At 37.6% G+C, this 15,343-nt stretch overlaps 1 protein-coding gene across 1 annotated transcript in view; it reads right to left on the bottom strand.

The window, feature by feature from the left end:
* The window catches only part of Rme-8 (receptor mediated endocytosis 8), a 397,451-nt gene that overhangs the window by 334,601 nt on the left and 47,507 nt on the right, over nucleotides 1–15,343 (bottom strand). Inside the window, exons 9-10 of the mRNA XM_067147687.2 lie at nucleotides 14,556–14,728; nucleotides 2,822–3,029 (exon numbers count right to left, since the gene is read on the bottom strand). Of these exons, the coding sequence (XP_067003788.2) occupies nucleotides 2,822–3,029; nucleotides 14,556–14,728 (381 nt within the window). The remainder of the gene's footprint in view (nucleotides 1–2,821; nucleotides 3,030–14,555; nucleotides 14,729–15,343) is intronic.

Raw genomic sequence — 15,343 nt, 5'->3', positions numbered from 1 at the left:
AAGCTCACAGCTGCGCGCCTCTACGCGCACGGCCAACTCGCCCGGTAGCTGGGTTACTATATGTAAAAGTGGCGTATTTAGTTCTTTTAGGTTTGTCTGGTATAAGGTTTGTGGATAACTTGTTTTTAATCTTACGAAGTAGGCAGTTTACCATTTAGATCTTATAACCATTAATTTTGGCAAGATTCCTTATGTAATTTAATTCTGTTTTTAAGTTTGTAGGGGATAATGGGATTCTTAAAGCTCTATATATCAGACTATAAAAAGATGCCTGTTTCTGAGAACCGGGGTGTACTGAGGAATTATTTATGGTTACGGGCGAGTGTGTAGGCTTTCTATGAATCTGAAACTCGAAGGAGTTATTAGTTCGGGTGACTTTTATGTCTAGGAAGTTTAAGGAGCCTTTGCCTTAGTGAAATTTACACTAGGGTTGATGTTATTTAAGCTTTCTAGTACTTCGTTGCTATTGGTGACATTCTTATCAATTATTACAAACGTGTCATCCATGTACCTCAACCACAAATAAATCCCTTTAATATTGGTTTTGATTTTTGTGTGCTCAATCGTATCCATGTAAATATCAGCTAGGATGCCCAAAATTGGGTCTCCCATCGCTAGGTCGTTCTGTTTATAGATTTTCTTATTGAAAGTGAAGTAGTTGTTGCCTAAAATAAAATTTAATAGTGTCATGAATTCGTCGATCTCCATTTTACTGAGGCCACAATGTTTACAGATGTTATTACACATAATGTTGATAGTCTCTCTGGTCGGGATGTTTGAGTACATGTTAACCACGTCAAAGGAGCATACTGTATGATAAGGCTGTAGGTTGAACTTATTTAGGGTTTCACAAAAATCAATGGAATTCTTTAAAGGTTGCTTGTTATTAAATGTGTAATGTCTCTTAAGGAAGCCATGAATATATTTCGAAACTTTATAGGTTGGACTGTTACGGCAGTTGATGATGGGACGTATTGGGTTGTCATTCTTGTGTATTTTAGGAAGGGCTCTTGCTACAGGGATGCTGGGATTCATGTTTGTGAGTCTTTGCTGTTCTTGTTCGTTAAAAAGAAATGTAGATTTCTTAAGTAATGTCTTTAAATTACGTTGTATTTTTGCTATCGGTCCTTATTAACCAACGTGTAACTATTACTATTAAAAAAGTCTTCTGTTTTTTGAATATGTGTTTCTTTATCTAGTAGAACTATTGAGCCTCTTTGTCGGCTTCAGTTACAATGATGTTATCTATCTTGGTTTTTATGTTTTGTATTAATGAGTGTTGTTCAGGATCAAATTTAGTGTTCAGGTCTTCAGCTAATCTTGGAAGTTCTTTCTTTAAATCTGTTCTAATGTCGTTTTGTATTTCTTAAGGTAGTTTGGAAATGTTGGTTTCTATTTCGGCTACTGTATTTATGATGTCATGATTATGAAACACCATAGAGTTCAGAACAAGAGATTAATCATCACTTTTGTCGATTTCAAAAAAGCTTATGATAGTATTCATCGTGAGTCACTACTGAAAGTCCTTAAAGAATTTGGTTTACACCAAAAATTCATCAATCTTACTGGAATCGCTCTTGAAAAGTTAACTTCAGAGGTGAAATGTCTGAATCATTTGAAATCCACACTGGATTCAACAGGGAGATGGACTATCACCATCACTGTTTAACTGTGTCCTGGAGAAAGTCATGCGAGAATGGGTAAAGAAATGTCATTCAAACATCAAGACAGGCAGAAATATTAAACTTGATTGCCTAGCATTCACAGATGATCTTGCATTACTAGCTAGTAGTGTGGAAGAAGCTAAATTTCAAATTGAAGAACTATAGAAAATTGCTGCAAAAATCGGACTGCAAATCTCAACACCAGCCATTCACCTTGACAATGGCTAACAAATTAAGATTGTGAATAACTTCAAATATTTTGGGGAAATTATAACTTGGAACACAAAATAGAAAACACTGATCAACAGCAGAACATCTAAACTGAAAACGGCACAACGAATCACCTGGCCAACTTATTTTTTAAAAATCTCTCCATGAATGCTAAATTTTGACATTACAATACAGTTCTAAAACCTGAAGCAACTTATTCTAGTGAAACACACTTCAAATTGAACACCAAATCAACAACTGATAAATTGCAGAAAGTAGACAGAAGAATCATCAGAACAATCATCAATAAGAAACACCAAGTTGACGGCCAATGAAGATTATTACCTAATGAAGTGGTATATCATGAAAGCGAATCAATAACAGATACAATGCGGAAAAAGAGAATGGCCTTTTTCTGTCATGTATTCACACTGTCAGAAACCCAACTAGTGAAGCAGCTAGTTAGTTACTTCTGGAAAAATAAAATGAAGGACACTTGGTTCACCGAGATCATGAATGATTTAAAAGAATTAACTTTATCAATGCTTCAAACTGAAGGCAGAGAAGAGAAGAGGATTCTAAAGAAAAAAACCCAATTAAACCCATAACATTTGAGGGAAGCACACCATTACTGACAATCAAAGGACAGCCAGGTCTGATAGGATGAAGAAGTTTTGGGAGCAGAAGAAGAAGCTGGAAAGCTGACTATTTATAGTCTACTATTAGACTTTAATGTATATGATTGATTCAAGTGCTCCAATGGGGACATAAACTACGTAAAAAAAAAAAAATTAATTTAAAAAAGCACATATACAGTAATATACTAATCTAAAGGCAATTCACATGTAGTAGAAGCTTTGTCAAGCTAGATCATAAACTAAACATGACAGATTTACAAACAAGGAAGTGTTCCTTAGAAAAATTACAGATAATAATGCATTACAAACCACATGACCAATCCACATTTCTAAAAGACTCTCCAGGAACTTTGTTGATGACAGTAAGGATGATTTATTAAGTTGCTCTTGCCGCAAATCATAGTCGTCATGCATAGGATGCATCAGTGCACATATCATATCCATTGCAGCATGTGTCACGCCTTCATCTTCCCTCTTCAGTGCCTTCACCACCTTAAGTCCAATTTTCTCTCGAAACCTAAAAAGGTACAATTTCTGGGTAGAAACATCTCACACACACACACAGTACATTAACGAAAGCAAAATCATCCCTTTGTGGGGACAAAGGAGGCCTTCTGAGGAGTAGAAAATAAAAGCAGAAATAAGTTTGTAAGTGGCTGAAAAGAAATACAGTAGAACCTCGATAATTCGAAATCGGTTAATTCAAAATCCCGCCTAATTCGAAGAAGCTCTCGTTCCCGGAAACATGAGATACAGTTTTGCAAGTTATTTCAATTGTTTAATTCGAAATACGGATAATCCGTAATTCGAAGTACAATGTCTGCCCCATTACCGAAATTCAGACTTTTAATTCGAAACTGCCTTTACATTTTAAAACAATACTATGTTACAGAGTAATTTCAACTCGAAATTTATTAGCTCCGCATCATAATAGAACGCGCGTTCCGGAACGTGGAGGGGTAGCTTTCCGCACTTACACTCACTTCGGTGGGTCTACAGTGCGCTTCATGATTGCTAAGTTGAATAAAATCGGAATTCTTTTGTATTCAACCTTTTAAGGAACGCCGTAATATCACACAACAGGCATTTTGCGGGAAAACAGAATCCGCGAACACTGGCGACGCCGACAGTTGATGAAAAAACGTGGCTCATATAATAAATTCGTAGGCACCGAACAATATTGTCATTGCCGGTGAAACTGCATTGCTTTATTTTAATGCGAGTCCAAACGGTCTTATGGTTTTAAAGGAGAAATTGCCAGCTGGGAAATCGTACAAGTGTGAGGGATGGGGGTCATAGTAGTGCGTTGCAATGCACATGGAAGCGAGATACTTTATCCCTTCGTCATAGGAAAGTTCGATAAGCCACAATGTTTTAAGAGCGTCAGGCACTTTCCATGCCAGTACAAAGCATCTATAATAAAAATGCAAACAGTACAGAAATCAAAAAAATAATGCATTTGCACAGGGGAACCGGCATAATTTATCCTCGTCTTTGAATTGTGCGATTTTTTTCTTTCGTTGCGTGAGGTTATGTTTGTCAGTGATTTATCCAAGTGCATTATTTGAACATTGTAAATGCACCTTGTTGGATACATTTCGGAAATAGTTTTTTTCCGTGGCATTTGAAAGGTTTAAACTGTAAATCGAGGTGATTGCGTGTATTAATGGGTCTCAGAATACCTTATGACGCGGCAAGTGTTTACATTTCTGAAGTACGAGAGAAGTGCCATGGCGGGAAATCGTACAAGGATAGAGTCATAGGAAAGTTTGATTTTAAGGGCATCGGGTACTTTCTGTGTAAATACAAGGCATCTAAAATGCATACAGTATAGTAATCCAATTAATAAAGCACTTGCACATGGGAGCCAGCCTAGATTTCTCCTCGTCTTAGAATCGTGCTTTTTTTTTTTTTCTTTCATTCGTTGCGTGAGGTTATGTTTACCAGTGAGATATCCCAGTGCATTATTTGAATACTGTAAATGCACCTTCTTGGATAATTTTGGAAATAGTTCTTTTTTCATGGCATTTGAAAGGTATAAACTGTGAATCAAGGTTAACTGCATGCAGTAACATGCCTTAGAATATTTTGTAACGCGGCAAGGGTTGGTACTTCTGAATTGCGAACTGGCGGTTAATTCGAAATCACGTAATTCAAAGTCTGATTTTTTAGTCCCAACGACTTCGAATTAACGAGGTTTTACTGTACTGTGGACCTGGAAGAAATGGGTTTGTCGACAGGAAGGCCAACCTACGAAGAGAGCACTGTGTGTGAAGAAAGAATTTTCCTTATTCTCAGGTGTTTTCACATTTGCCTCATTCTTTCCTTCTTGTTAATCCCTCCATCCACACTAGCCTATCATTACATTTATCTCTAAGTGTTCCTCCTTTCTAGCTTTCTAGTTCTGAAAATTAATCATTAAAAATGTAGAATTATAGATACCAGTATTTATTTACAAGTAGGCCTATATATTAAACAATTTGAAGTTTTATGGAAAACCAATTGTGGTAAGAGTAACTTCTACAGTATCCAAAGTAAAATGAGTTTTTTAAAATTTCATTTAAAAAAGACAATTACGAAGAGGAGGGAGTATTACAGCAATCACAGTGACTTCTATGAATAATTTAAAGTGTACAATGATTACAAACTATCAGTTTCTTAGTTTAAGTCAAGTGATTGAAACATCTGACTTGCTTTAGGAGATAACAAAATAAGAAAGATTATGTTAGCTAACCCCCTTAGTGCCAAGCCACTTTCAATGGTACTGGAATCTTGTAGAAAAAATTTCTAAAATTTGATCTTGAAAGATAGATGCATCATTCATGCTGTGTTCTACAAACAATCATTCATGCTTTAATAAGAAAACCCCATTAAAGAAAAAATACTTAAAATTACTTTTAGATTGCAATCACTTCGATCATTTTTTAAAGTATTTAGAAGTTAAAGTCTCGTTTCAGTAATACACACGTCATATTGCATGGATCCAAGAATACAGGTCAATCAATCAATCAATCAATCAATCAATCAATCAATCAATCAATCAATCAATCATGTGATCTGCATTTACAGCTGTCGCCCAGGTGGCAGATTTCCTGTCAACTGTTTACTTAATCCTTCCTTAAATAAATAAAGAACTTGGAAATTTATTGTATTTCCCTTGATAAATTATTCCAATACCTCTGCCTATAAATATCTGCCCCAATTCATCCTCTTGATTTCCAACTTTATTTTCATATTGAACCGTACTGTTCATCAGCCAATAGCATCGATTTTAGTATTGAGACTGGGATTACATGAGACCACCCACGAAGTCACTGTCTTAGAGTATATTTCATAAAAGAGTCCAGAAGACGCGTTCTTGTGTGAAGAGAGCTGAAGCGTTATTATGAGAAATCTCCAGAACCTCATTAAAGGGAGTTATGTCCCAAGCCAAGCCTCTTAATGAAGATTGGGGACGCTTCCCGGATCCCGGCAAAACTGACATTAGGAGGGAAGAAAGAATGAAATTAATATCTTTGGTTACGGAAGAGCTGCATTGGATTTAAGACAAGAAATGCAACCTGCATAATTTCTGCTGAATTTTGATATGCATTAGGGCTGCAATCATAAATGCACTCATTAAATAGAGTACTTGGCGGGAGTTGCGCGGGAGAACTGCGAGTCGCGGGCGCGCGTATCCTGCACGCGATCAAGTGGCGTGGTTACGCTAACTGATTATAAAAGTGAGGCCGCCTGGCATATCAGTCTCATTCTTTGACCGGAAGGCTGCTTGAACGAGTCGTCATACGGCGTGTTGGTACTGAGAACAACGCTTTGTCTTCGAGCTGCACATACAACTAGTACTACTGTATCTGCGAGGAAGTAAGTAATCAACTTGAATATTCAGCTGAATTCTTGATTTTACCAGTGAGGATATGCTATGGGGAGATGAGGTACTGCCTGTAAGAGACTGATGAACTAGTAGCTTCATATTTCTGTGAGGTCAAGTTGTAACAGTACGAAATGCTAAAATAAATATAGGCTCAGGGTAATTCAAGTACTACATGTTGTCCGAGTGAAGGGATGAAATAACAGTGACTAAGAGTAGTGAAGAAACTATTGTGTACCAGGTTTAAAATTCTGAACAAGACTTGGTCAATGTAACGTGTGAGACACGATAGTTGTGGAAACAGGCATCGAGTTTGGACAATCTGTAATGAATGAATTTGTTTTCAGTTACCCCAGCATCAAGTCAGAACGAGTTTTGACATCATCATTGCGAGGAAGCCACAACCGGAGCTGAAGCCAACACGACAACGGGCATCAATCCAGGAACGTTGGGAGCACCTGATCAGCGCGACATCGAAGGGGACATCTTCCAACCATCTAGGGAGCTGTACGCAGGAGTCACGCAAGAAAGAATGTCTCCAAGTGGTCAACAGTATCTGCTGCAAGCGTCGCAGTCTGTCATGATGTGGTAAATTCAGTAGCCTACAGGGAGGGCCGCTCCGTCATGTCATCAATAACATAAGGTCAGAGCTTTCCAATTCTGTTTCAAGCATGTCATTTAAATTTAGATAGGAATAGGGGGGGCCCGTCAGTCAACAGATTAGTTATGGTAGGAAAATTCTTAGTAATATAGATCTAGGCCTCAAGCTCGAACCCCGTACATTAGGGTAGATGATTGTTTGTAGATTCGTTGTTGGTGTGTGTATATTTCCTTTGAAAGTATTATGTTTGCGTACGTGTTATCTTTATGGGTCAGATCGAACTCCCTTGGTCATGGTAGGTTAGTCTAACTCGCAGGCATTTTTATTGTGTCGCATTTAGGCATTTGTTTCTGCAGGCGTAGATGTGTATAGTTGTGACCAGGATATAACCCGTAATCCACCTAGCTTCACTGACAGGGCGAGCGTGTCCGAATATTTGAGAGATATGAGCATTATGCAGACAGCTGACTGTATGTATTGATATGAGAAAGCCCAGCACAGTTAGAGAGTGTATTTGATGTATTGGAGATGCCTTAGTATGGCTATGTGACTATCATTTCGTGATTTGTGTTTTTGTATTATCAAGGTTGAGCCCATGGGAGGCGGAAGTAAGATTTATTATAGTGCGGGTGATATTGAGATGAGGGCGGACAGCCCAGGTGTATTTAAAAGAGTGCTTAAGCAGCCAGATTACGTACGGTGTTTTTGAAAGGCGAGATTTCTTAGCCTGCAGCCCAGCTGAGCTCGTAAATTATGTGGACTGTCGCTGGTGAAGTGGTCGCAGGGTGAGGGTTGTGCCTGACGTCACAGTCTTGAAACTAGGTGATATTGCCGTCTGCAGCTTGTCGAGTGTGGTAAGGGGAAGAGACGACCTTGATGTTTTGAAAGCTGAGAGAGATTTTTTTTTATGCTCTATTTGCTCTACGTTTAATTTTACACTGACCCGTTTGATATTGACACCCTTGGATAGGTTGGTTGTGTTCTTTTATATTATTTGTTTATGAATATTATTCGCCTTACTCTTCATGGGACTAGGGTTCGTGACCGAGTCAGGACATTGTACATTTTGTGGTGATATTTGTTTGCACCGGGGTTCGATGGTACGAGGCATAGTAAATTTTATGGGAATTACTGTTAGATGTGTATTTCAGCAAATATTCGTTTTTCTAGAATTCGTTACTTACACTATTGTAACATGCTTGTTACAGCACAGCTGTTTTCGTGAAGGCAGTGAACTGGTTGTCATCGGCTCAACATTATCTTGCCCCAAGCATTTTGAAAAGCTCTTACATTTGTAAATTATTTAAATTTTATGTAATAAATCCCTGTTTGTTAAACTTTGAATGCAGCGATGTTTCTGTTAGATTTTTTTAATATTTTAATTTAGCTGATTCTTACCTGATTAGTCACATATCCTAGTGTTTATCTTTATGTTGCCCTTTAATCCCCATGTTATCCCTGAGAAGAGCGCTTGTATCCGGCTGAGAGTGGATGTGTGTTCAGGTAAGACTATGTGCACCAGCTCACGTTTGTGAGAGTTCTTTCACTACTGTACCTTGGGTTCGAGACCGGCTTTCGCCTGGCCGGAACCTCAGAGTCCAGTAGGGCACAATATCATGATCTTTAACCTTTTGCTACAAACCTCGGCCCTATCATCCTCCATTCACTCCACATGACCCCACCACCGAAGCCGGTTTATGTGTACAGCTTCATGCATAGAGTTAATTCCTAACTTAGCCTTATCTCCTCATTCCGAGTATCCTCTTGCCATTGTTCCCACCCATTTGTACCAGAAATCATTCTCGCTACTTTCATGTCTGTTACTTCTAACTTAATAAGATATCCTGAGTTCACCCAGCTTTTGCTCCCGTAAAGCAAAGTTGGTCTGAAAACAGACCTATGTAAAGATAATTTGATCCGGGAGCTCACTTCCTTCTTACAGAATACTGCTGATGCAACTGCGAGCTCACTGCACTAGCTTTGCTGCACCTTGATTCATTCTCACTATATTACCATCCTGGGAGAACACACATCCTAAATACTTGAAATTATCTACCTGTTGCAGCTTTGTATCACCAATCTGACAGTCAATTCTCTCAGATTTCTTATCTACTGACATCAATTTAGTCTAAGAAAGGCTAATTTTCATACTATACTTAATGCACCTATTTTCAAGTTGCAAGATATTAGACTGCAGGCTTTAGGCACAATTTGCCATTAATACCAAGTCGTCAGCATATGCCAGACTGCTTACTACATTTCCACCTAACTGAATCCCTCCCTGCCACTTTATACATTTCAGCAGATGATCCATGTAAACTACGAACAATAAAGGTGAAAGATTACAGCCTTGTCTAACCCCTGTAAGTACCCTGAAACAAAAACTCATTCTATCATCAATTCTCACTGCAGCCCAATTGTCAACATAAATGCCTTTGATTGATTTTAATCATCTACCCTTAATCCCACAGTATGGTGAACATCTTTTCCCTCGGTACCCTGTCATATGCTTTCTCTAAATCTACGAAACAAACACAACTGTCTATTCCTCTCGTAGCATTTTTCAAATACCTGGCGCGTACTGAAAATCTGATCCCGACAGCCTCTCTGTGGTCTGAAACCACACTGGTTTTCATCCAACTTCCTCTCAATGACTGATTGCACCCTCCCTTCCAAAAATGACAGTGAATACTTTGCCTGGTACACTAAACAACGAGACACAGTATCTCAATAGTTGTTACAATCCTTCCTGTTCCCTTGCTTATAGATAGAAGCAATTACTGCTTTTGTCCATTCTGAAGGTACCTTACCAACCTTACCAACAATCCATGCTAATATTATTCTACTAGCAAATGTACCCGTGCTTCGCTACGGTATTCTACATTGTATACGGATATCGATGTAAATACTGTGCGTGCAGTAAATGAGATTGTTTAAAAATCGCATGTCTCTTAGCCTTATCTGAGAAATAGCATGGGGAGGTCCCCGTACGTTGTTTCCAATGTTAAGTGTGGGTTGCGGAGTTGTGATGATAAAGGTAGGCTCACTTGCCTACTGCCATTCACAATCGAGTTGGGTTGTTTACATTATAATTGCAGGCCCCATTGCCTCCTGGACGGTCACAATTTGGGGAGTTTTAGTTGCAATGGCAGACCCCTTTCCTACTTTCAGACAGATAACAGTTGAGGAGTTTTTATTATAATAGCAGGAAACTTTCCTACTACCAGTCAAAATTGAGTTGTGCAGTTATCATTATAATGACAGGCCCTTTTGCCTGCTGCCAGCCAGCTTACTGCCAGTCACACAGAATTAGTGAGTTTCCATGGAAATAGCAGGCCACTATGCCTAATGCTAGTCCAATTTTAGATTGGAACATTTGTTTATAATGGCAGGCACCCTGGCCTAGAGCCAAACACAATAGGGTAGGGGACTTTTGAACAAAATTACATGTTCCCTTCTGCAAGATAAATCGAGAAGTGAATTATTCATTACAATGGTAGGCCCTCCTTACTAATGCCAGTTACACAGGAGTTGGAGAAGTACCCCATTCCTACTCCCAGTCAAAGTCGGTGTAGGGAGTACTGATTACAATAGCAGACACACCCTTTCTCGATCGCTACAAATCGACATCAATGAATATATATAGATAGACATACGAAAGTATATGCATGTTTACAATATTGCAGACCTTCATTTACAGATTAACTGCTGCTAAACGGTACATCATATTGACAAAGGACTGCACCATAAGGCGCAGTATTTAGCGAGATAAATGGCTGGTCCTATGATATTTTCTCGCATCTCATCTATTCACGGGTCAGATTGAGTCACAAACATTGAATAGGTTGAAATCTGTGTAAGATTATCTTACATTGCATTACTTTCAGGGTAATTATGTGACATAGCATTTGGCTCACATATGAGTACTGGGTGGGCCAATGTTCATGTAGAGTTTGATGATACCATCTTTCCTATAAGTGATTGAAAGTATGAATTATACAGGTAAAAATTCCAAATTTACTTAAAATCGAGAAATAGAGAGGAATCTAATGTATAAGCGATACAGATATGACAAAAAGTCATAAGACCAAGGTTGAAGATCACTCCTAATTCAACGAAGATTTTGCCATCCGTTATGTGATAGGACTTCCCGTTTATCCCACGAAATACCTCGAAACGAAGGTCTGCACCATCATTAAAATTGCCTCCATATTTCGATATTCTTCGGGGATAAAAAAATGAAAAATTTAAAGGTCTTGGAAGTTTTTCATTTGGTACAGGCTGAAACGTATAATTTTGCCAAATTTCAATTTTCTTGCTCGTCTGGCAGATTATGCTCCAATCTGGATTTTGGGTGAGGGGGTAAAAATTAGGACTTTCAGGAAATTAAAACCAAAAAATATGCAGATGATCATTATTACCCCTCAGACGGGTATATGTACGAAAATTTCACCAAAATAGTCAATGTACAGAACATACAGTTGTTACGATTTTATTTATATAGATAGATAAGGAATCTGCTTCACGTACAACACCTTTTGGCTACATTCACTGGACTTAAGCTGCAAAACCAACCGTTCATGATATTTCCCTTATTAATCCTCCTGTCGAAAAATTCACATGAGAAAAAAGTTTTAGAAATGGATTTCCATTAAGGATTACAGATTTCGATTAATTTCGGATGTGCATATTTTGAGGACGTGCAAAATCATGGTTCCGGTTTCGGACAAACCCCCAGTAAATTTAGGTATTCAGAAATAATATTGGCCCTAAAACCTACACAAAGACAGGTGGATTCTAAATATTAAGTTTGGTAGAAATATATTCAGTAGTTTTGAAGTTACAAAAACTCATACAATCAAATCGACAGACACCAAAGTTAAGAAATATGCAGATGGTCATTATTACAACTGAAACGGATAACTGTACGAAAATTCCGCCAAAATAGTCAATGTACAGACAGACGGTCGTTACGATTATATTTATATAGATGACAGATAAGCATGGGCACGTTTGTAAGTGCAAACCTTCATTTCGAGATTTACTGCTCCTAAATGGTACATCATACCAACAAACGGTTTGCACCCTCAGACGTCCCTTTTATCGCTCTACATGTTTGGTGTTAAAACATTTTCTCGTATCTCACATATTTATGGGTTCGATTGAGTTACGATATTTGAATGGGGTGAAATTCGGGTACATTTTCATCATTTTACATTATTTTTCACATATGTTACTTATGTAGAAGCTAGAATCATGAAATTGGGTTCACATATAGCCACTGATCGTGTCAATGTGCGTGCCAAATTCGATGACTATCTTTCTTATGTGTGTGTCAATCTAAGAAACAAACGTGTAAAAAGCACAAAATGTACGAATAATCGAAATATACAGCCAAATCTACCCTATAAGGGAGATAGAGAGACGACAAAATATCACAGGACCAAAGTTGTAGATCACTCGAAATTGAACGGAGATCGTGCCATCCGTTTTGTGATAGGACTTACCGTTTAGCCGCGAGATACCTCAAAACGAAGGTCTGCACCGTCATTAAATTGCCTATATTTCGATATTCTTCGGCATAAAAAGTGAAGTATTTAGAGATCTTGGAAGTTATCCGTAGGTTACTGGCTAAAACGTATAATTTTGCTTAATTTCAATTTTTCAGCTCGTGTGGCAGATTGTGAGGCAATCTTGATTTTAGGCGAGGGGGGTAAAATTTAGGACTTCCAGGAAACTATAGCTAAAAAATATGCAGATGGTCATTATTACCCCTTAAACGGAAAGCTGTATGAAAATTTCGCCAAAATAGTCAATGCACAGACACACAGTCGTTACGATATGATTTATGTAGATAGATACGGAATCTGCTCCACGAATAACACCTTTTGGGCTATGTCCGCTAGACTTAGCCTGAGAAACCGAACTTTCATGTTATCTCCCTTATTAATCCTTCTGTTGCAAAATGCACATGAGAAAAAAGAAATTATAATTGGATTTCCAAAAAGTCTGATCGATTTCCAGTCAGGTTGGTCTTGTACTTTGTATATTGTGTGAGAGTAAAAATTACCATTTCGGTCCCCTATAAAACCCCAGTCCATTCCGGGAATTTGAAGTGGTATAGACGTTAAAACCTACCCTTGGACAGGTGGATGCTAAATATAAAGTTTGGTTCAAATATCTTCAGTAGTTTTCAAGATGTAAGAAATACGCTTTACATGCACCCGCTCTTGCGTTAAGTCCGCTGGGACTTGTACCGAAAAACGGTCCGTTAATGATATCTCCCTTATTAATCCTGTTATCAAAATGATGCACATGAGAAAAAAGTTCAGAAATTAATTTTCATTAAGGCAGGCAGATTTCCATTAAGTGTGGTTGTGTATACTTTGAGGGAGTGGAAAATCACGGTTTCGGTTTTGTAAAAATCCCCACTCAGTTCAGGGATTTGGAAACGATATTTGTGTTAAAACCTACCCAAGGACAGATGGATTCTATACATGAAGTTTGGTGGAAATATATCCAGTAGTTTTCAAGTCATAGAAAAAAAGTAACAAATGCAGAAACAAAGTTACAAGTTTCAGATTTTGAAAGTTTTGAAGTAATTCTGAGAAATGGTGTTCAATGCAGAAATTTGTGACTGATGTTAGTAAAAAGGTCACATTATTATTTACTAGTATGGTAAATATCAAGATTATATGTGCATTAGATCCAAGAACAGATTAAATTGTGTAAAGTGATGTATCAATGAAAAAAGTTGGCCATTTTGTATAGAATACACCTTTTTTACTGGAGGTGCTGGATTAGTATCATCGTCATCTACACTTTCTGATTCAGACAAAGAACATCATCACTTGAATAATTGTCAAGATATAATCAGTGATATCATCAGCTAAATGAACTCTCTTCGCCATGTCGCACGCGATAAATAACTAGGCCTAACCTAAATGAACTAGGCCTATATCCAACTAGACTATATCTAACACTTCGCTTACAATGTTCACCTAATTACCTAAGAAAACTATTTAATTAATGAACTAGCAAGTAAACTAAATAATATAGTGCATATGACACTACTTAATTTCACTATATAATCAGTATCATCAGCAAAAACAGAGAGAAATGATCGCATGTTTGCCGCCAATCACAACGTAAACAAGACACCGAACTCCAGTCAGTACGTTTTAAACTCTAAGAATATCCATAAATACGGAGAGCTGGCAGTTCCCGCAGAGTATAACTTGAGTTAAAACTGTGCTCTTCTCATTCCGTGAAAAATGCTGCTATCTGGCATGTAAATAACGAAATAACAACAACAACAACAACAACAACAACTAAGGCTGGTAGTGATGATGGATCGTTACCATGTCAGTTTTCGCAAGAACCGTGGGTACCAATAGATTGTTACCTTGAAAGAATAAGGGTTAAACTACACACAGTCTAAAAAGAGATACTAGTTGTATCACCTATGGAGAAATGAAAAGATTCACCAAAAGGTCAAGCATGTGGGAAAATTGTCTCAAACAGGTCTGATGACTGAAAGAGAGCAAGAAAAAGCAGCCTATTTTAGTACCTACCCTTGCATCGTTGTAAAAGCAGCAAAGCCCACTTTCGAAGCTGCCAAACGTCTCAGAGCATGGAACTGTCCTTCAAGTTCAGGAAGAGAGATAACATCTTGATCTCCTTCATTATCAATTAAGGACTGTAGAGCACTAGATATTAGCTTCTCTTTATTTTCAGCGAAAATTCCCTGAGAAAAAAAAAAATAAAATTACTAATTGAAAATTTTTAATTGGACAACTACATGCTAGAATGAGATATTTCATTAATTTATTCTCATTTCATCTTCCTGAGCATTGCTAAATGGACATGAACTTAATTAGTTTAGGGATGAGTTACAAATTCTTGATGTGATGCTAGCCACATACTAAATATATTCCATGAATAAAATCAAATTTTAAAAATGTGTAGAATATAATCAATTTATCTAGTTGCATAATGATAAAGAAAGAGGAAGAGCAACTCAACTAAGCAAGATAATGGGACATGAACAGTAAATAAGAGAAATAATTCAACATTACATGATCACCAGTTGGAGATGAACAACAGTAAACTATGATTCAACAGAATTATACTGTAGTTTTCCAGCCTGTCAAAAACATGAAATGTAACACTATAACATACTTGTGAAAAAAAATCTTCTCTAATGGTATTTAAACATTGTTTTCTCATCAGTCAGTGAATCAGTTTCTTGTTGCTCCTTATTATTCCACGTGCTTTGCTTGATCCTGCACTCACAGTAACCCTTTGGAGAATTAGCTGTCAAGAAGCTTGATGCAATATCCCTTTCAAATATAATACCGTG

This window comes from Anabrus simplex, chromosome 5 (assembly GCF_040414725.1).
Source record: "Anabrus simplex isolate iqAnaSimp1 chromosome 5, ASM4041472v1, whole genome shotgun sequence".
Classification (NCBI taxonomy): Eukaryota; Metazoa; Arthropoda; class Insecta; order Orthoptera; family Tettigoniidae; genus Anabrus; species Anabrus simplex.
The sequence above is the reverse complement of the archived record's forward strand: the minus strand, read 5'-3'. Positions and strand labels throughout refer to the sequence as shown.